Source organism: Drosophila novamexicana, unplaced genomic scaffold, assembly GCF_003285875.2.
Source record: "Drosophila novamexicana strain 15010-1031.04,08,12 unplaced genomic scaffold, DnovRS2.1 tig00000564-arrow-pilon, whole genome shotgun sequence".
Lineage (NCBI taxonomy): Eukaryota > Metazoa > Arthropoda > Insecta > Diptera > Drosophilidae > Drosophila > Drosophila novamexicana.
Window position 1 is genome coordinate 3,165,857 of NW_020824810.1, and position 22,957 is coordinate 3,188,813.

Genomic DNA, 22,957 nt, shown 5'->3' on the forward strand with positions numbered 1-22,957 from the left:
TGTCTTGTTGTTAGTAGAGCTTTCCGTGTATATACTGCAAGTGCTCAGTACTCAGTACGCCGGACAGTATTCTCTTCCGGGTCACTGTCAATGGCAACTTTTGGACTTTAAATTGTCTGCTCTTCAAAAAAGTTCTTTCATGCCGAAAATAAAAAACCACTCTCAGAAAGATAAATAAATAAAATAAAAGCTGCCATAAAACAAGTCTAAATAAATACTAATTGAATGAAAATGAAATTCTTTAATAAAACAAAAGAAAATAAATGAAAAATAAATGAATAAACGCGTTGAAAAATCGCATTTGAAGTGAGGTTTTCTCAATGTTGTAAAAACATGTTAGTTTGTTTATGCAATCGAAAAGGCCTAATTGCAAATGCGCTTAAATAAACCATAAAAACAATTACAACAACTATAAACATATGCTAAAAACAACAAAAACAATTGCCTTTTCAGCCTCTTCCGGCGTTCCATGCACAACAAATGCCCAGCGATTCTTAAAGGTGAGTCTCAAGATTTCTTTAACTCTGTCTATCTATCTATCTGTCTGTCTGTCTGTCTGTCTGTCTGTCTCTCTGTCTGTCTGTCTCTCTGTCGGGGTTCTCTACTGCCTATAAATAGAGGAGTGTGCGTGCCATTGGCAGCGCCTAATGGCTGTGGCATAAATCTCTCACCTGCTGGAATTTTCTAATAACGCGAAAGTGTTGCACGCGGCGTCGCTCAGCGGCGCATAAAATGAGAAATTTGTAAAACTTTCAACATAAATTAAAGCATACAATTAGGCGCACACACACACACACACACACAGAGATGAGGAGGTAAATAAATGTTGTCCCAGGTTAACTTACAAAAATTAAACTTGAAGTTTGTTTTGCCCAAACTCGGAAAATTGTGGCTTTGGCTTTTGGTGTATAAAGTTCTTAAAGTTAAGCAGCCGTAATTAACGTTAATAAAGCGCAGCTAAAATAGTTGCTAACTGGCTTAATTCTGACCTTACGTGTCAGCGCGGCAAATTCTCTTTAAAACAAACTCATTTTTAATTTGTTTAGATTCGATTTTATCTGTTGCACTAATCAACTAGTTTATTAAAAGTGATATAATTAAAAGTGCCTTTAATTGAAAAACTACACGTAATCTCTGCATTATCAGATTTTCCGCATTAATTAACATAATCAACAAGTACACGAGCATAAAAAAATCCTGCAAATTGCTTTTGAAAAATAGTTGCAGAGAAAAAGAGAACTTTGCAAAGCAGGTTGAAACTTAGTCTCTTTTTGATTTTGAGCTGAAATTAACTAAACTTTAATTAAAATACTTTCATCTCAATCCCAAATACATTGGGCCAATTTGATTTAGTTCAATTTCATTAGAGTGCACGCCTAATTAAAAAAAAAATAAATAAACAAAAAATGTCAGAAAAAATATTTATTATACCCTGAACCCATTAAAAATGGGTATAAGGGTATATTCTATTTGTGCAAAATCCAAATGTATGTAACAGGCAGAAGGAAGCATCTCCGACCCCATAAAGTATATATATTCTTGATCAGCATCAATAGCCGAGTCGATCTAACCATGACCGTCTGGCTGTCCGTCCGTCCGTCCGTATAAGAGTTAGAGACTTGAAATTTTAGATGTAGATGCTCCTAGCTCCCGCGCAGATCGAGTTTGTTTCCGATAATCGATAACTTACTCCGTTTTCAAGCAATCGATACAAATCGATATCGATATCCTGTTTTTTGGGCAATTTTGATAAATAATAAGAGCAGGAGTCAGCAAACTTGACATATAGCTTCTAAAATAGAATATATATATGCATTTGATGTTGGAAGAAGAGGGTTCAGGGTATCCGCTAGTCGGGAGTAGAACGGGAGCATTTATGCATTTAATAACATAATCCCTTTACTTACACATGTTTATCCTTAACATAAACTATTCATTTGGTTTCTCTAGAAAGTAGCTAAATACTCAAAGCAATGAAAAATGCATTATTGATTCAAATGATTGAATGAGTATTCTTTGAGTTGTATTCCTTGTTGAATATGAACGCATGAGTGTTGTTCAAGGTAAATGAAATTTGACAGGAAATGTTTTATTAAAAATGCATGCAGCTATTGCTTTGCGTAGCTTAAGGGTACTTCAATAAAACAACAACAGAAAGAAATCAGTCACTTTAAATTAAGCGCACATATTTGGAATGTTACAAAAAATTGCCAGGGGAATTTCGGCATTAAATTCAATAAGAGTTTATTGCGAGCCATTTAAGGGAAAGGACGAATTTTGCCTTCTGCATTTTTGTCGTCAAATGTAAATAAAGTATTTTATGGATAAAACAAACTACAACATTTTACAGCCAAGTTCTAGCTGGGCCAAGAACATGTTCTAATAAACGACTCTAGTATGTGATTTACTGTTGTCAAACTTTGCAGACGGCTGTATTGGAAGGTCCTTGAAGGATATTTGCATAAATTAGCGGTTTACTTGTTTGGGGCGTTTGTTATGGGAAAGTTCTTTGGGCGCCTTTTTGTATGCATTGTGTTGGACAATTTCTTATTGCTAGCCACCAAATCAGGCAATACAATAGCTATAAATCAAGTACAAAGAGAAACTTTCGCTTCAAAGCTTGTCGAATTAGGTGTAGTATCCCCCTTTGTAGGCCTCTTTCAATATTTGTTTGGGATTTTAATTGCTTTAGGCAACAATTCGTAAAATTTCTTTAGAACTAAATTAGTTTGAACTTTGACTTTTCACGTCAGGGTCTGCTGGCGTCAATTATTGCATTCAATTGAAAATGTACAATTTTTTGTTTTGCCAACTTAATTAGATTTTAATTAAGACAAAGCTCGCAGGGCGTCAAGGCAACAAAAGGAGTAACATGCCAAAGTTGCCAGCCCGCAGTTAATTATAAATTCCATAAACTGACTTTGTCTCCTTCTAAATTCCCCAGTTGCAAGCTTTGGTAAATGCTAAGCGACAAACAATAGCGCATCAAAGTCGCATTTAATCAAAGTGCCCGCTTTATTAACATGCCATTGATTTCTCTCTCTCTCTCAATATAGAGATAGACATATTTCTATATATAAAAGACATACGGGCATAGTTTCCTGTTCGCAAGGCGCAAATATTTGATTGAGCGTGTAAAAGTGGCTTAGTGACAAGAGTCCTGTGCGCGTCCTGAAAGTCTTAGCCAAAAAAAAAAAGAAGAAGAAGCAGACCAAGCCAAAGTCAAACTTGTGGGGGGCAACAAAGTCCATTGAAGCGCGAAATCAACTTAATGCAATAGACTAGAAGAAGCAGCAGCAGCAGCAGCTGAAGTATACGATTCTGCCTGTAAAAGCCGCAAGACAAACACACACACATACTCGCACACACACACGCACACACACACGCACACACACCTACAAATTCACCTAAGCACTCACATATTTATAGTCAAGCCAAGCCACGTTAAGCAAACATTTGCAGCTTATGTTCTGCACATGTCTACGTGCGTGTGCGTGTGTGTGCAAGTGTGTGTGTGTGTGTGTGTAAGTGTGGCCAGCCCACGTCATTGTCACAAAATCTGCACGTTTATATCGTTGGCATAAACTCCAGATGGGTATAAATAATAACAGCCCACATAGTATTATAAAATATTGATGAGATCTTAATGTTGAATATTGTCAGCCTTTTTTTTTTGTTTTTTGCTTTTTTGTTAATATATTAATCAATGCATATTAAAAATAAAAATAAAATCGCCTGCCGCAAAAAAACCTGCTACAATGACACTGACTGAAGCTGACGCCGAACAAAAAATAAGAAGAAAAAAAAACTATTGTAAGCCAAGCCTTCAGCTTACGTCGAGCTTTAAGCTTGTAATTTTTTAGAGATGAATCTCGTGCTTTTTACTAAATTCTATATAAAGTTTTCAGACTGTTCTTAAATTAATTTCTTGCCGTCATTTTAGTAGAGCCTAGCGCCTAGTTTAAGCATATAATTAAGCATCACGATTATTTTTAAGTACAATTTATGTCCAAGACTTAATGTGCTTTTCAAAAATAAAGCTATAATTCTATATTCACACATCTGTCTTAGATTTAATCAAGTCTAACGCCACACTTAATTCAATATATATTTAATAATACAATATCTCTATAAACCCAAAGCTTTTGAAAGCTTTGAGAATCATAGAGCTTTTAGAAGCTTTGAGAATATTTGTTAATTGAATTTCCTATAAACCTAAAGCTTTTAGAAGCCTTGCGGATATTTTTAATTTGTATTTCTTGATTTGCAGCATTATCAAGTAAGCTTTTTTCAATGTGATTATTGTCCTCGGGGCTAAAGTGATTGTGGACTAAGCTTTGCAGCTTTGCGGTTGAGTCGCAGCACACACAAGTGACTGCATTCTGGCCAAGAGTGCTTTTCAGTGCACACACACGCACATTTTTATATCGCCTCATTGCTATGCAAGCTGATAAACTGAAGACGACGACAATTTGACGACAACAAGGCGCAATAAACACAAACAGACAGACTGCGGAGGGGGCTGACAGGGCAAACACAGAAAAAGATTTTCAAGGTACACGCGTCTGAATGTCATCTAAAGTCAGTTTTGTGCTTTAGATAAAAGAAAACTCGACTGAAATAATGCGATATTTGCTCTCAGCTGCAATCACGAATATCGCACCAAATTGCGTCAGCGAATAAAACTTTTCATTTCTCTTTTACGCTGCACAATGCCTGCAAAGATACTAGAAAAATAGTTAGTTAAAGTTTGTTAACGCTGGCAACTAGGTCTAGGTATGAGACGCGTTTAAATTGTTTTTAATGCCTCAAAATGTGTTTATTTCATAATGCAAATTCACAGTCTGCTGAGCTTAATTGAATATTCTATAATTCACAATGGGTTTTGTAATACCCTCGAATGGAAAGGGTTTCAAAAAGTTTGTTGACAATGCACAGCTTATAAAGTATATACATATATATATTCTTGATCAGGCTGTCTGACATTTAAAATAAGTTTAATAATTAATCATAGTTGAGCTGAAATAAAAGTTGAAACCTCTCCGTGGATTGTCAAGAAGTGCATCAATTTTATATTCTTTTCACACTCGATATCTTCAAGTCCAGCTCATTCGAGCTCTATTTAAGTTTTTGTTTCCTTCAATCAGGCTGGAACAAAAACGAACCGTGCTTGGTAAAAACTACTTGAAGTTCAGTTTTTGTCTGGGCAACGCAACACGGCGTATGCGCAATAAATCAAATTTATTACACACTCTGCCGACAACACAGTGGGCAAATTGTGATATATGCATATGCGAGCCATAAACCAAAGTTCGCTTTCGAGCCAAATGCTTAAGAGCACAATTGTATGGCCATGAATAAACACCCACAGCCGGCGTGAGTGTATTCACAATCAGCTGCTAACCGTTAACGTCAGCGATAAGAATGGCCCAAAAAATACACAACAGTTGTTCATAATGCAGTGCGCTGAGAGTTCATTTATCCCGTGCCACAATAAAAAGACAAATTGTTTAACAATGCCCACAAGGCGGACGTATCTGATGCGTTTACAAATATATGAGTGTGTTTGTGTGTGTGCGCGAGTTAAACATGATATAATCATAATTAGAGTCGCACGTGCGGCCAATGTCAGGCGAATCGTTGCGGCCACTGTGCGTATGCGTAATGCGAGGCTCGCTATTTGCATATTAAGTATACGCGCTGCTGACTGCAAATAAAATGCTAATAAACCTAGGCATATCCTTGGCCATGGCCAGTATCTGTTTTCGCAGCCAATAAATGCAAGTGCCACTAACATTGATGAGCATTCGTTTCGCTTCATGAATGTCCTGCGACAAGCTGCGACTTTTTGCGGCGCTAAAGTCTAACATGTTATTGGGAGAACTCCCAATTCGTAGCGGCAATGTTGTTTTTGTGCTGGCCCAACTGAAAAGGACTCCAACTGTGAGCCAACACAGTTCGAGCCAGCTGCTACTGCCTGTTCCTCTGTCTGTCTGTCCGTCTAACTGTCTGACTGTGCCTGTATCGATTTTGAGCTGCAGCCAAGTGGCTTTTAAAGTAGGCAAATGCTTTAGACAACGTCGCTTGAAGGCCAGTGAACGGGGCCAAGCATTATGCCAACAGTTTGCTGCCCAAAAGAAAAACGCTTCATTAAACCAGAAACTCAACTTGAAATATCACAAAAAAAAGAAAAGAATGCAATTATCTGGCCATGCATACAAAATGGGCAAATAATTTCTTTACATAACGCAGCAGATGGCACAAAAAACAACAAATTATACAAACTTTTTTATGCTGCTAATAATTAAATAATCATAATTAAATGTTCGATATACATGATTTATTTGTACAAATTTACTGTCCATATGCCTCTATCATATATGTCATTATTTTTGTAGACTTTTTCTTTCGAAACTGGAAAATTTGCGCAAAATTTGTTTGCTTTAATTATTTGTGTCTTATTTTATGTTCATGACATTGTTGTTTACGATATTATTTGTACATATTTCTATATATCTTGTGCGATTTACTGCCTATATATTATTTTCTCCAGTGCAATAAATATTTATGCCAAACGAATTTCGAATTCTCAAAGTTTATAAAAATTCAAATTAGATATCCAACTAATATAGATATCGATTTATTTGCACTTCGGATATACAAGACTTGCATATATTATGCGTTAGATGGATAGATTTGTTGTGTTAATATCAACAGAGATTTTTTGTTCGGTAAACACAAACAACAATAAAGAGCTAATAAACTTGTTTAGCAATATTCAAGAGTTTGAGCAACTTTTGTCTACGTTTTTAATCTATTTGGACTTTACAACAGCTCACAAATGTTTACAGCTTAATCGTTGTATGGCAATGCATTAACAAAAACAAGTAAGAGTTTCTAGTCGGGAGCTCCCGACTAGGGGATACCCTGAACCCTCTTCTTCCAAAATCAAATGCATATATATACTATTTTAGAAGCTATATGTCAAGTTTGGTGACTCTAGCTCTTATTATTTACCAAAATTGCCCAAAAAACAGGATATCGATATCGATTTGTATCGATTGCTTGAAAACGGAGTAAGTTATCGATAATCGGAAACTAACTCGATCTGCACGGGAACTAGGAGCATCTACATCTAAAATTTCTCTAGCTCTTATAGGTTCTGAGATCCTAGCGTTCATACATACGGACGGACGGACGGACAGACAGACAGACAGACGGACATGGCTAGATCGACTCGGCTATTGATGCTGATCAAGAATATATATACTTTATGGGCCGGCGATGCTTCCTTCTGCCTGTTACATGCATTTGGATTTTGCACAAATACAATATACCCTTTTTACCCATTTTTAATGGGTTCAGGGTATAAAAAACGACCAAAAAACGGAAAACAAAAGAAAAGAAAAAAATGTGACACGTGCGTTGATTTTGCACATTTTTATTTGAATGCTGGCAGACTCTTAAATTTTTAATGAAACACAAACATATTTTGTAATATGCTCCATCTCGCTCTGCATGTGCTTCTCATTCTCTCCCGCTCTCCCCTCTCTCTCCCTCCCTCTCTCTCTCTCTCTCTCTATTTGAGTGTGCTTGTAAAACAGTTTGGAGCGTGGCACTAGGCTGGCCGTGTTGAATAGCTGCTTGTAAATGTGACTGCAAATCCTTGTGTATTGCTGGCTCACGCAAACGGGCTGCTAGCAGTATTTAATTCGCTGGCACGCCCACTTTTTAGAAATGGTCAAATTGGCTCTTTGTGTTTTCAGCCCGGCCCCGCTGGGTGCCGTTTGCCTTGGCTATTGTCGGTTTGGGCCCTCTCGTTGCCATAGCGCACAATATACATGCAATGTAAGTTGAAGTTCAGTGCTAGCTATCCTATCATATTTATGAACATGCATTTCTTTGCGTTTTCATAGTTTTTCGATTTGGCAACTCTTTTAATAGAGTGCAGCCCGTTTAAGCGGCTTAATGACAGTCGGCCCGGCTTAAAGTATTAGCTGCCTGTGTACTCACTTGTCACAAGCAGACTGTCAGCCAAATGTGAAAATCCCACTCTTCCTCTCTCTCTCTCTCTCGCTCTCACACACTGTGTTTTCCTCGACTGCCAAACAAGTCACCACAAGAAGTTTTAGCCCCGTTACGTGCTGACAAAAACTTTTTAAGTTTTTGTTTTTTGCTTGAAAAAAAAGCAGCTAACACGATCTTATGCTAACGTCGTCAGCCACGTTCTCGCCTTTGACCTGCCATTGGCAGTGCAGCCAAATGGGGTCAAATGCAATTTTAAAAGTTTATTTATGCACGTGCCCCAATGAACAGGCGCCAGAACAAGCCCCAAACACTGGTTTGCTCGAATTTAAGAGCCAATAATACTATGTACATAAGTCAAAAAGTTGACCATATTTGGGCGAATAATAAAATATATAAAAATATAAGAAATATACCACATTCAGTTTCCTGATTTTGTCGGAATTAGTATATATTACAGTAATATAGTTGAGCATATTTGGGGGAATAATCAAGTATCTATATACAAAATATGCCTCGTTGAGCTGGTCTTCCTAATTTATCAGAATAATAAGAATGCTTCGTTTTCATTCTAATCTAATTTAAGTATCTACAAGTATGCCAAATTGGATTTATCCTGTTCCAGCTGCTTCAGTTTTTAGTTTAGCGTATATCAGATTCGATCCAATGTTAGGTATCTGAGGCAAAATGTTCAAGTTTGTGCAGTTTGTTTGTTTCTTTTAGTTTTTTTCGTTGGAATTTTTATTTTGTTCATGTTTTTGACAACCTTCAAAAGTTGAAAACCTCAATTTTGAGCTCAGTTTTGCTTTTTGGATTTTCTTCTTTTTTTTTTTGGTTTTTTTTTTCTTTTTTATTTTTTGTAGTTTTCCTAGTCTATTTTTTTGGGTGCGCTGCAGTTTCGTGCGCTCTATTACATTTCTATTTGCGTGTTATTTTCGCCCCCTGTTTTTGAAATGTATGCGTGTGTGAGTGTGTGTGTGTGTGTGTGAGTGTGTGTGTGAGTGTGTGTGTGTGTGTGTGAGTGTGTGTGTGTGCTTTAATGTATATGTGCACGTATCTGTGGGGAGCTACAGCAGCCGGAGGTCAGCTACGTATGCGTGACTTTTCATGCCACGTGATTAACTTGCATGACTCTTAATGTCCGCGCTGCGACACACAAACACACACACACCCCCCATACCGTTAACTGTGCGTGCGTGTGTGTGTGTTGGTAACATGCAAATGACCATGACTTGGCCAGGGGCCAGCTCCTGTCGACCCACTGCGCCGCGTGTTTGCATGTTATAAATACTTTCAGTTTTGTTTATGGCTTTCCAGTAACAACTTGCATATTGTGCACACACACACACACACACACATAGACAACACACAGCCATGCCCACGCCCACGCCCACGCCCACTTAGTTGTGCGCGACTTTGCGTGAATGCGAATTTAACGCCTTTCACCTGCGGGCTTTCAGAGTCAACTCTTTCAGTTCCATAACTGAGATTGCAAAATTACTGAACCTTATGTTTGCTTCTCTGTTCTGCTTCTTCTACTCTTTGCTTTAAGTTGCCACTTGTTGTGGTTGTTGTGGTTGTTGTTGTTGTAGTTTAACTGCTTGTTGCTGGCCTTTTACTGCGCTGCGCACGAAAGTATGCTACAAAAACGTGCAGCGTATTTGCTTAGCTGTTCAAATGCTTGACAATTGTCATATATACCCTGTAGCGAAAGACCTAAAGGGCGTGTAACAAAACAAGTTCAGTCTCTAAATAAATTCAAAAATTTGTACGACAGTGTATACATTAGTAGAGCACTTTCGCTTCATTTCTACGCATATTAAAACTCAGATTTGTGATTTATTTGTGATTTGATTACAGGGTATTACACAGCCATTCATTGATTGCTATTTAATCTTAACCAACAGCAAGCGTACATTATCTGCAGCGATAATAGATGAGGCAAACAGTGCAGCAAACGCATTGCAACAGTTTGCCCAAGGGTGGCAACCCTGGCGACACTTTGCGGTGGTTTTAGTGGCAGCGTTTATCAGCAAGTGGCCAAGGGCGCGGAGAGCGGGGGGCGGCCATTAACAGTCAGCTGCCCCATTTGCAACAGCAAGAAGACTGCGCGGGGCGGCGCGCATTATGCAATTGGCAGCTGAACCAATTTGCCTCCATTTGCTGTTGTCAAGTGTGTTAGTGTGTGTGTACGTGAGTGTGTACGTGTACGTGTGTGTGTGTGCAGACCATGTGTGCATATAAATTAGCTTATTTAAGGGCGAGCTCCTTGAGAAGCCAGGCGTCGATTGATTGCTGTTAAGCGTCGCGTCTCGGCAGCTTCCACAAAAGGAGTCTCACACACACACGCATTCACACACACACACACACACACACACACACGCACGCACACACGCAAGTCAAGGGTCGAAGATGCCTGCAAATGCAGGCAAGTCAAGACTCTCGAGAGTCGCCTGCTCATATCCTTGCACATGCTCCTTTATCTAGTGCTAGCTATTTATAGGGACATTTCTTGTTGAAAGTAGCGCCAATTATGGGGCCTATTTCATGGCCATCTACGCATTACAATGCTGTTAGGATTCCATTTACTGGCCAGCTGAGCGCCTAATCAGCACAGAGAGAGGGCTACTTTATCCTTTTTTACCCTTTTTTGCCTGCATTCAAATTGTCGTCAGCATTTTGCTTAGTTAGTATATTAGTTGCGATAAGCGTTGGGCTAATTGCATATGCCATTATGGCCATGTTGTTGGCTTTGACCAAAAATATCCATTAAAGCGTTCGTGTTTATAAATACAATAGAAATACACAAAAGCTGATTTTGATCGACAGACAGCTCTATAAAAAGAAATTAAGCAAGCGCAGAGCGTGTTTAACTAACAAATACTTTGCCTCTATTTCTGAACAATATAAATAATAACAGTTTGTACAATAAAAATGGAAATCTTATGCTAGCATTTATTTCAACCTCTGCTTTCTGTCTACGCATAAAGCCCAGCTCACAGTTAATAGACTGTCTCATAACTATTGCATGTTGCTGGCCAACATTTTGACCCTTTTGCCTAAGAATAATGTTGCCAAACTGTGAAGAAACAGCCAAATTCGGTTGAGTTTTTGTCAAGTTATGGGAGTGGGAAATTTCGACCTATGTCTATATAAGAAAATAGCTGGTATACCCCGAGCTTGTACGTGGCACGTTTAAAATCAATTCTCGCAAAGATCTTTGAAAATGAGTTTCAAACCGCTTGAATGGTAAACAAAACAACTTTCATATAAACGTGCCAGTTTCGCGTTTTTTCCACACATGCGAGTGGAATTCCCCGAAACCGCGACACATAAGGTAACTACAGTTTCTAAGCTATTCAGTCAGTCAGTCAGTCAGTCATTAAGTCCATCAATCAGTCAGTCAGTCACTCAGTCAGTCAATCAATTAGTCAATCAGTCAGTCAGGATAAACTGTGTTATATAGATAGAGATGAAACCCACATAAAACTGTTGCTTAGTGAACTCGAGAACCAAAGACCCGTCAATATATATTCCCTTTTCACTCTGATTATTAGTAACACACGGACAGAGACATTTTAACAAGTTTTTCCCATTGTTCTTTCCGCTTTCACTTGCTTATCACAGTGTGTGCACACTTACGTGACCTACTGTATATGTATGCAAGTATTTACCGAGGGATCTACTCCTCCTTCCCGTATAAGGTTGAGATTAAGCCACCTTTTTAGTGCTCCATTAGACATAATCTCTGTGCATTACGAGCGCAATACGCTATTTTCTATTTCTGTTGTTGTTGCTTATATTTCTGTTGTTGTTGCTCTCACGTTCACAGTGCGCACGAAAAGTATGCACTGCTGTTTTTTATGCCAGCTGCATGTTTGTAAAAGCAGCTGAGCAAGAGAGAGAGAGAGAGAGAGCAAGAGAGAGGGAGGGAGACAGAAAGCGAGCGAGTGAATTAGCATTATGGGCAGCCAAAAAGCCAGTGTTATAAAACACCACAAAATGACCATAAAATAATAATAATAATAATAATAATGAAATCAGCAAAAGCAAAACAAACGACGTGGCCCATTGGCTCATAAAGTAAACAAATTGAAGCCAACAGTCAAGTGGAAGGAGGGGTAAAGCTTTGGCAGGATATAGCAGGATATGGAACACACACATACAAAGACAAATCCACAAAGTAAATTGTATACGTTTTTCACACCTTCTGCTCGACCCAACAGTTTATTATTGTGTGTGTATGTGTGTGCACCAAGCACCATAAATTAGCCATAAAATGCTGCGAAAAAAAATAGAATAGAATCCCACTTGTCGCAGCACTTTAGTTGACTTTGCTAAAAATAAACCATGTGGCGAGAGTGCCCCTAATGCCTGCTAAAGCCAATTTGTGCTATTTGTGAAGGGGACCTATTCCATTTGCTAGAATTTGCCAAGAACTAGGGATATGCTTGTACACATAATCAGCGAGTGGGTTTACGAATCCAATTCAAGATATTTTTAGTTTAAATCGATTGAATTTCCTTTGTTGCTAAGCAAAAGGGGAAATGCTTGTGGATATGATTACGGAAAGCATAAAGCACATTAGGGAGAGAGAGAGAGAGACAGAGAGAGAGAGAGAGAGAGACAGAGAAAGAGAGAGAGAGAGAGAGAGAGAGAGGGAGAGAGAGAGAGTGAGAGAGAGTGAGAGAGAGAGAGAGTGAAAGAGAGAGGGAGAGAGGGAGAGATAGAGAGTGAGAGAGAGAATGAAAGAGAGTGAGAGAGAGAGAGAGAGAGAGAGAGAGAGAGGGAGAGAGAGAGAGGGAGAGACATTAAATTATGAATATTAAGCGCTTAAAGCCAAATTAGAATACACAATTCTGGATGAAGGTCAGCTATGCCCCTTTTCATAGCTAAGAAGAAAGGTGTTAGTTGAGAAAATAGTAAAAATAATCTTAATTTACGATATTGTTTAAGGCAATACAATAAATAGGAAAAAACAAAGAACTAAAGTAAAGAAATGTATACTAGATATATACAGAGTAGATAGGATAAAGAGATGGAGATAATTTTCATAATTTGATGTATTAGATACTGAGGAAGACATTCGTTGTCGAATAAATAAATAAGACTATAAAAACAATAAATGGGAAATAATATAGCCTGTCATACTACTCTCACAGCTGGGAATGGTATTCCAGGTATTTGCAAACACTTTGTTTCTCTTTCACAACTTTAACTTAACTTTGCGAATTGTACGTGTCACTTTCTCCACATCATTTTCCAGCTGTTTTCTCAGTTAACCTTATTTCAGTCAACTTATTGGAGCAGAAGACAATTTGAACTCGTACTAACTTTAAATCGCAGCTAGCCCAACCAGATGACAAACTCAGGCGTTGCATCTTGCATCGGCTAATGGCCATGTTGCAACATTTTGTTAATGAACTTGCAGCAGCCACGGGGCAAATGCAATTATGAGCCAGAGCCAGGAACACTTTGAGTAGTGTGCAACAGATTGCCGAAATTTGAATACCCTACAAAATCTTCAAGCACTTCAGGAAGCGAAAAAAGTAATTATAATGTTAGCTTCAATTACACAAACAATTTTGAGCATCAAGCACATTTTCAATATTTTTCAATTGACCCGTGCGACGCCTGGTAATTTCTTCTAGTAATATATGTAGAAAATAGTTGTATACCCTTTATGGGCATGGGTAAACGTTTTTAAAGTTTGTGCATGACACTCATGTGACGCCCGGGAATTCTAAATTGTGAGGCGTGGCGGGAGGATTGGCGCACGCCTTTCAAATACGACACGACAATGTCTACTAATTGAGCACAGTTCAGAGCGCGGGCGCGTGCCGCCTTTTGCACCTGCACACGCACTTGCAACCCCACCTGCACCCGCACCTGTGCCTGAGCCTGAACCTGAGCCTCGGTCTGTGCCTCTGTCTGTGCCTTGTTCTGTGCCTCGGTTTGTGCCTGTGCACCTGCCATTAACACTGACACGCAACACCACATGCTTCATGCTGGATGCTTTTGCTAGTTGTTGTTCTTGTTCTTCTTCGTGTTCTTAGTTCTCGCCTTGGCTCCGGCTGTTGCATACACTCTTCCATTTCGAGATGCCTTTTGTTGCTTATTAGAGGAGAATGTCTCTGCCGCATGAACGCATAAATTAAATGAGCTCGTCTGGTTGTTGTTGTTGTTGTTTCTGTTGTTGTTGTTGCTGCTGCTTCAGTAAATCGCTGGGCATGGCCGTTCGCCCCTTTGCACTGGCAGCAAATGTCGTTTCAGATAAAATTACGTATACGTAGGCGCACAGCAGGATAACAATCACATGTGTGTGCATGTGTGTGTATGTGTGTGTGTGAGTGTGTGGGCGGGTGTAAAAAGTTTTTGGCTGTTTGAGCTTCGGTGTAGCATTTGGCTTCAATTTGTCGTCGTCTGTTTCATGCTCACATTTTGTGATAAAATATATATAAAAATATAAATTCCCTTTTCGGAATTCACGTTTGCCTGTGCGTGTTTGTGTGTCTGTGTGTGTATGTGTGTGTGTAGACGTGCTTCAAAAAAGATTATTTCCGAATTATGTTTGGATACCCGGCACAAAAGAAAACCCAATTACAGTAAGTGAAAAATGGAAAGGAATGCTGTAAAATAGACCCTTGCTTTGGCTTGCCGAACAACATTTGAGAATAAATTAAAATTTCAATCAAAATTCCAACTGGCCTAATTGTATCGGGCTGGATCAATCAAAACATTTGTTGCTCGGCTCTCTATTTGTGAAAATATCCTGTTATCGAAATGGTTAGAGACTTGTATATAGACTCTCAAGCAGAGAGTTGAAAGATAGCTTGGCGAGAAATATAGGAATCCTGGGCGATATCATCAGCAAAACAGAGCTTTTTCTTAGATTTCCCTGCGAACAGAAGCCTCCAGCCCAATAAGCAGCATATTGCTGGCAATATGAGTGTACCAAGCTTTAGAAGATAGTTGGAAGATTATTTGACAACTAATTTATGCGGTGGATAATAACTTGAGGACATAGTATGTGAATATATATAACAATATATAATGTGTATTACGAATTCGGACTAAAATTGGACTACATAAAGTCTGTCAGTATTTCTCTTGCCATGTTGTCAACGTAAGTTCAGCTAGAAAATTATTTATTTGTATATTTCCCCACACGAAAATCCAACACGTTAAGCACACAATTGTAAATTTATACACAAATTTATATTTGAGATAGAATAGACTGCAGAATGCTTACGCAGTTTTTGCCACAGAAAGGTTTGCTGCTGCTGCGGCGCTGGCAGCTGGGCAACTCGCCGCTCTTGCAGCCAAATAAGGATTACGCCGAGATGAGGAAAATCAGCCAGGATGTCGGCATGCTGAGTAAGAACAAGGCAGCAGCGACACCGGCGCCGGCCAAGGCTTGTGAGCAAAAGGCGCCGGTACCGCCGCCCGCGGGGATGTTGTCCAATACGAAAACGGATTTTGGTCCGCTCACCGATTGCGATCGCATCTTCCAGAATCTGTACGGCCGGCTCGATTGGCGGCTGAAGGGCGCTTGCGCGCGCGGCGACTGGTATCGCACCGCCGATCTGCTGGAGATGGGCCCACAGTGGATCATGGACGAGGTGAAGCGCAGCGGGCTGCGGGGACGCGGCGGCAGCGGCTACTATGCGGGCAGCAAATGGGAGCAGCTGCAAAAGGTGGAATCCAAGGACAAGATACTCATACTCAATTGCGCCGAGGGTGAGCCGGGCACGTGCAAGGATCGGGAAATCCTGCGCCACGAGCCGCACAAAATTATCGAGGGATGCCTGCTGGCCGGCTTTGCCATGGGCTGCGAAAAGTGCATCATCTATGTGCGGAATCGTTTCTACAACGAGGCCTGCAATCTGCAGTTCGCCCTGGCCGAGGCCTATCGCTACGGCCTGATTGGCTGCAACTCCTGCGACACGGGCATCAAATTTGAGATACACGTGCAGCGCGGCGATCGTTATCTAACGGGCGAGGAGACGGCCCTGGTGAATTGCCTGATGGGCAAGCTGGCACGTCCGCGCAAGCGTCCGCCCTATCTGCACGAGAAGGGCTACTTCGATCATCCCTCCACGGTCATCAATACGGAGTCCCTGGCCGTGGTGCCGACCATCCTGCGACGCGGCGCCAAGTGGTTCACCAGTCTGGGACGCAACATGAATTTCGGCACCAAACTGTTCAACATCAGCGGCCATGTGCTGCATCCCTGCACCGTGGAGGAGGAGATGTCCATGCCGTTGCGCGACATTATTGAGATGCATGCCGGCGGCGTTTGTGGCGGTTGGAATAACTTGTTGGCCGTCTGGCCGGGCGGACTGTCCACCCCGCTGCTTGGCCGAGCGGCCGCCGAGGAGGTGCTCATGGACTACGACGCCCTGGAGGCGAAGGGCAGCGAACTGGGCACCGGCGGCATCATAGTCGTCTGCAACGATTGCGACCCGCTGCTCGTCATGCAGCACACCATCGAGTTCTACATGAAGCAGACGTGCAAACAGTGTACACCGTGCCGCGATGGCGCCATCTGGCTGCCCGAGATCTTCAAGAACTTCACCCGAGGCGAGTCTGTGCCGCACATGATGGACTTTATCGAGGTCATCAGCAAGACCATGACCGGCACGACCATCTGTGCCCTGTCCGACAGCCAGGCGAATGTGGCCCGCGGACTCATCCAGCACTTTGCGCCCTACATCGAGGAGCGCATCCTCGAATATATCAACGATGATGGTTCAAGTTAAAACGGCAGCCGTGCATGTATCGTTTGTTGTTTGCCTAATAAATTGATTTTCCAATTGCATATCGATTGCGCCTTCACACCTGTTTGCTGCACATCCTTGGCCGGATTTTATTGAACTTCCTTTTGGCATTTGAGTGGGACACGTGGTCTTCCGCTCTAGCCATGTCCGGATGTCCTTACAAAATCAATGTGTCGCAAATAAACATGATTGCCAAATGGGCTGCAGCTCCTGCCACGTCCTTGTCACGTCCTTACCTGTTGCCACAGACTTACAGCGTGTTGCTGGCCAATGAATGCCATTATCGCTGGGAGCTGGGCGCTGGCATAGGCAAACAAGAGCCGATTGTAGGATATCCTGTTCCTGCTAGAGTATGACTGTGCCGTGAACAAAAGCTTTAAAGGCCAGAAGAGGCAGGAAGAGATCTGTCAAATCTCATGAATGAAAGGTTAAAGGGTTTAGAGCCTAGTATTTATAAAAGTATCAGATTTCATATCCTGTTCCTGCTAGACTTTGCCGTGTAGAGAACACAAATTTAAAAACCAGAAGAGGAAGCTGCTTTGCTTTTAATCTCATAACTAAAAGGTTCCAGCTTAGAGCCTAGTATAAGGTCAGATTATTTGACCTCATCGGAGCATCAATATTTTATATCCCCAATACGATCGATAATATTGATCATGCACTCAATTATCAGGGAATTATTAGCAAATCAACAGCTCAATCGAAACTTCTAGAGCTGCATGGACTAGGCTCTGAGACTGTGAAGTTATTTTTGCCAAGGAGCTTAAAGGATACTCGTTTAGAGGCCTGCACACATAACACACACATTAATATAATCGATAGTAGATAGTTTTTAGCGCACATGCATGCCCCTTTTAGTGCACTTCCTGCACAGGATATTGAACAGGATGTGGGGTCAAAGAGAGGGGGAGAGTGGGTGAGAGCAAATCAGAAATTGATGTGAGAGAGTGCGAGTGTGGAAATTGCAAAGGACACTTTGTTGACATAAACAAACACCAAAGTATTTGTCTGCGCTTGAATGATTGCAACAACACACAGCGTGTGTGCCTGTGAGCCTGTGTGTGTGTGTGTGGGAGTGTGCCTTGTGGGTCACTGTGTATCCTTTGGCCTTTTTAGCCAGCTTCCTTTTGCCAATAATCATGTTTCGGCAGCCGTACACACGGCATAGATTTAAGTATCTGTTGTTTGCCTTTACTAATTTGCTGCTAAGCGGTTTTCGACAAAAAAATACCATAGACTGGGTGTGTGATTTGTTGTGTGGCACTTGGTGCGGCTCATTTTTCACTTGAGCTAGTTGCTGCTTGAGTCTTATCTCAATTAGGAATTCATTCATTTCAACAGCTGAGCACAGCCCCTGACAGTTGATGACATCCATATCGTTGAGCGCCCGTCCTGTCTTGTCCTGGCCGTCTTCTGTTTCCTGCCTCCCGTCTCCTGCCTGCTGTCACTTGTGCCAAAGGAAATCTGTTAAAAATGAACGTGACGTAAATGCAGCCCTGTCTGTCATATACTCCTACACTCGAGGAAAATACGTTGTCATGGTGTGAGATCTTCTAATTTGGAGTAAGGTTTTCCTCTGAGTGTATAATTATGCCAAGTACTTTTTTAAAATTAAGATTGATTACTTTTCTCAAAGAATATTCAAGCAGGAAGATTTTCTAATAAACGAGCCAGAGTTTTTCTCTGAGTGCATACATACATTTCACACCTCTTTGCAGTCCTGCCTTGAATGATTACGCCAACTACTCAACGACAGGCGTCTAGTGCGCCAAAGCCTGCAACACTGCATTGCAAATTACCAATGAAAACCACGAGAAGCTCTCTCTTTTTTAAAGCTGCCTTCGAGTGCGTCGGCTTTGCACGGTTCGCCGAGGGCGCTTTTGTTGCTTTGATGCGGTATTTGAGGAGCAGCTTGTTGAATGATGTGTCGCTTTTGAGCGTTGAGTTGAGCGAATTTGAATAATAGAATAGCTATATAATAGATTTTACTTTCATGTTTACATATTGTGGAGTACTCTTGTGGTCTCTAAACATTCCACGAGTTTCCTCTTTGAGTAAGTGTAAGCGCGTGTTGGGTTTTTTAACAAGAATCATTTGGCAGGATAACAAACCACATATGCCAAGCACTTTCGCTAATTAAGAAGGCTAACCCTCTCTTTCTCTCTCCTCTTTAGCTAAGCTTTCATAGCTGTTGTCTGTATATTTTACTCTGTCTCTCGCTTGTAAATGTCGCCCCTCTCTGCGATTTTCAAAACATTTATGTAAGTGCCAGCTGTAATGTTTCTTCAATGCTGAGTTAACATCAACTGCATTTAATCGCAAATATTTTATATTATTAGTATTATAATAAGCTGTACTCTATACTCCACCCTGACTTTAATATCCCCTCATCTGAAAGTTCGCTCAAGTCTTGAGTTGCAACTGCTTCAAACAAAATGTAGCATACTTTGCAGCGCAGCGCTGCCACTAAGCTCGGAATTTGCTTAAAGCCCGTAAAGCGTTAAGCACATTTGCTGACTGGGCTTTGGGGCTCTCTCACATCGCCGGGCACCCAATTGCTTATTAAAGTCAAATTAGAACTTTGAGCAATCATTAGAGTAGGAAAACTCCCCCTACCAAGAAAAAAAGAAGAGAGGCAACAAAAAAAAAACAGGCAACGAACGAAAATTTAGTTACCCAAATAACGTCGCGTACGTGTCGGCACAATATTAAAATGTCTTTTGTTCCTGCATAATATTTAATGGGGCGTTATCTCAATTTCTGTGCGTAACTGACTGCACAAAAGTTAATCACATACGTCCTCCCCCCCTACCCCCTCCCCGGCCGTTCTGGGACATATTTAAGTATTGATTTTGGCCAGATACGTCTGTCAGCAGGAGTGCGTACTCGTACGCGCACTTGTTATCCTTGACTCGCATGGCCAGCCAGGATTATAATACGCACATAATCTCAAATGAAGGCAAATGTCTTGAATTCCGCAAATTAAGCCAGCAGCAGCAACAACAACTATATGGCGAGAAAAGCTGGCATTTTCTTTGACTTTCAATATATCCTATACAAAGGCTAGCTGCGGGAGTTATAATCCACAATTAAAATGTTTAGAAATAAATGCAAACATTTGGCAAAAATACATTAGACTGTGCTTGAATCTTAGATAAATGTATATATGTATATAATTAAGAAAATATTTAAATATTTATTTGACAGCATTTCATATACATTTGTTTAAAATATAGCTTATTGTTATAATGTTTTTGTTCTAGAAAACTTTATTTTGCATTCTGGACAAGCTCTGAGATAGTTCTGAAGTATTTTAAAAAACTCTAAAGACTATTTAATATACTTAATTTATTTTTCAATACTTATATTCATTGGGAGTCAATTTTTACTTTTAATAATTAGAAGAAGCTCAAAGTTATTTGAAATCTATCCAATTTTCAATTTGTAGGGCATTTCGGAGTCAGGCAATCAATTATTTTGCGAGTTATTTTTCACAGAAGTTAGAGAAGTGAAATGTTTTTCAACTATTTTAAAAACCTCTTAAGATTATTATTTAATTTTTTTTTTATTATTTAAAGAAGTGTATATAGTTCTGAACCATTTTAAAAACCTCTTAAGATTTGTATTCAATTAATTTATTAGTTTCTTACATTTAATACAAGTCAGTTTTGATTTTGATAATTGTATGAATTACATAGTTTGTTTAAATGTCTCCATTTACTTATTTGTAGGGCATTTCGGCATCAATCAGTTATATTACTTCACTTTTCCACTTGTTTCTTAAATTGTGTGTGTGTGTGTGTGTGTGTGTGAGCTTGATTCGAGCTAAGCTGTTGAAATGCTTGGCATAACTTTTGCATTTTTGCTGTTTCACAAATTTCAAAGGCAGCCGAGGCAACATTTGTCGCCAGCGCCTGTTCTTGATTTTGTGTCGACCTTGTCGCGGACTTGTTCATGTTTCACTCACACACTCGTCTGTCTCTCTCACACTACCACACCTTCTCAACTGGCGACTGGCCATGTGTCGAGAGTCCGTGGAACAAGGATCAACAAGGGTCCTGGCAGCGTGCTCTCAATTTGTTGTTTTACATTTTGCAATACGTAGACATTTGCATTTTTAATGCTCATCATTTTGTCATTATATTTTTTTTGGCCCTAATTGACATCTCGAAATGAGTTGGGCTTGCACATTGCGTATACGCCACGTGCGCCCAATGAGCTGTGCGAACTTCAAAAGCATTTCGTTGCGAACCCTTTTAAAACTTTATTTAATAGTCACACTTAAAGCTAAGTTTAAACTCACTTTTTATCTCTATTTTACAGCAACTAGCAACATTTTGGCCAGCGCTCAATAGCTCCACCAATGTTGGGCAAATTCACATCGAACCATGTCCAGGTCTATCATCAATACTCGCGCACAGTCTCCGTAAAAAAGCCCGTCAAGGTGAGTCCGGCATATCCCAAATTGTATATATATCTATATATTTATTTAAGTCGTCTTGTTCTTGTTGCTGTTGTTGCTTTTGCATGGGTATTTCATGGTTCAACCCGAGTTTTTGTCTGTGCCGTTGCCTAAGTAAACACAATTAGCATAACATGCAGAAGGCCGTGCCCCTCAAGGCTTTTGTGATTTGCAGCGCGCTTTAAACAACATCTATTTCAGTTGGTTTGAAAAAAAAAGAAGAAACTATTCAACACTGGCAAACAGGGTTGCATTACAAATATATTGGAGTTTCAAACCTTGCACAAGTTATTTCCCCCAGCACGTTATGCGTGCCTGCATGCCAAATCAAATAGTTAATAAATATACCTTAATAATTCATTAAATATACATTTTTCTCTCTCGCCCACCCCCTTTACCCCCTACAACATCAACCAATACAGGCTGCTTAGCCTGCATGTTGTGCTCATTATTTAAGTAGCGAATTGCCAGGATTACGCTCTCTTCTACGCTCAACTCTCTCAGCCTCTCAGCCTCTCAGCCTCTTAGCCGCATCAGCAACAACCTGTTCATCGGCCAGTAACTACGTGAGAGCACGCGGAGTGTGGAGTGACCGCTCCGAACGTTTCGCTCTCTTTAACTCACTTTATCTCTGTGTATGTGTGTGTCTCTGTGCGTCCATAGCGGACTATGTTGAAACCGAAACGTTTGGCGAAGCAGAAGCCCAAAGCGAAACCGGTAAGCGAAAACTCACATAACCTCACAAAACTCAGACCAAATTTAAATAAACAGCTCAACCAAATTCTTAAAAACACTACACATGCCGTACTCTTCGCCCCTAATCTATCAAACTCTCTTTTCTAGTAGTAATCGCTTTCTCTCTCTCTCTCCTCTAACTATCTACCCCAAAGTGTTATGATGCATATTTTCAATTATTTTCCGCTTAACATTCTCCCGCTTCCTTTCTAAGATACTTTCTTCTCTGCTAATTGCCACATTGACTGACTGCCAAACTGCTTTGTTGTGAAAGCAAATATATATATATATATAAAAAAACAGTACATAGATACAAACTAAAGAAAAGGAAATGTTTAACGCTTTGTCTTCAATTATATATAACATTTCCTTTCTCTTGATTTCCATTATACTTTTAACATTTCGTATTTGCTCTCTTTCGATTTTCAATCTGTGGTTGCCCAACTTTTTGGCACTGGCCTTGAAAACTTTGTTAATGATAATGTTAAGTAGTTAACTATTTGCGCATTTTAAAAGTAGCTTAGAATTTATGTAGTTGGCTGCCTGCCTTGTCTAGCAAATTGTTTAGTAGCTTGCTTTTACAAATAAGTGGAATTAAGTACTCTTAAAATACTATTTATACATTAGAATGTTAATATTTAAAGTACGGTAATTGTTTAGCCTAAAAGTATGCTTTTCGTAAGTGCTCTTTATCTCTTAAGCAGCTCAGCCGCTATCAGCTGCTGGCTTATCTTACTCGTGACGTCACTGCAGCATTTGTGTAATGAGACAAGCGAACTTGGAATTGCTACAAGTTGAGGCAGCTGCAGTAAATGCTCTTTATATACATAATCATTATTATAACAGTTGCTTTGGGCTTTATGATTGTGCATAAAAAAAGTTTTGCCCAGCGCCCCGCTCCCGCCCCTTATAAGTCAGAACTTTTTAATGAAGTTTGTGTTTGCCCCTCGATCGC

At 40.2% G+C, this 22,957-nt stretch overlaps 2 protein-coding genes across 6 annotated transcripts in view; both read left to right on the forward strand.

The window, feature by feature from the left end:
* LOC115762479 (transient receptor potential cation channel trpm) overlaps positions 1–22,957 on the forward strand; it is a 60,563-nt gene that overhangs the window by 1,949 nt on the left and 35,657 nt on the right. For 3 of the 5 annotated variants that reach the window (XM_030704707.1, XM_030704706.1, XM_030704711.1), the window contains exons 2-3: positions 454–500; positions 21,129–21,249. In XM_030704707.1, the coding sequence (XP_030560567.1) occupies positions 21,169–21,249 (81 nt within the window). In that variant the 5' untranslated portion in view covers positions 454–500; positions 21,129–21,168. Of the gene's footprint in view, positions 1–453; positions 501–21,128; positions 21,250–21,689; positions 21,985–22,957 lie in introns of those variants that run through there. The other 2 variants (XM_030704708.1, XM_030704712.1) reach the window with 1 other exon arrangement.
* Positions 15,176–16,847, forward strand: LOC115762481 (NADH dehydrogenase [ubiquinone] flavoprotein 1, mitochondrial). The gene has a single exon (XM_030704718.1). It carries the CDS (start codon positions 15,270–15,272, stop codon positions 16,785–16,787), a length of 1,518 nt encoding a protein of 505 aa, XP_030560578.1. The 5' UTR covers positions 15,176–15,269; the 3' UTR covers positions 16,788–16,847.

What these genes read in the sequence shown, in the direction of transcription:
- LOC115762481 (XM_030704718.1), top strand. Translation starts at nt 15,270, where the DNA reads ATGCTTACGCAGTTTTTGCCACAGAAAGGTTTGCTGCTGCTGCGGCGC.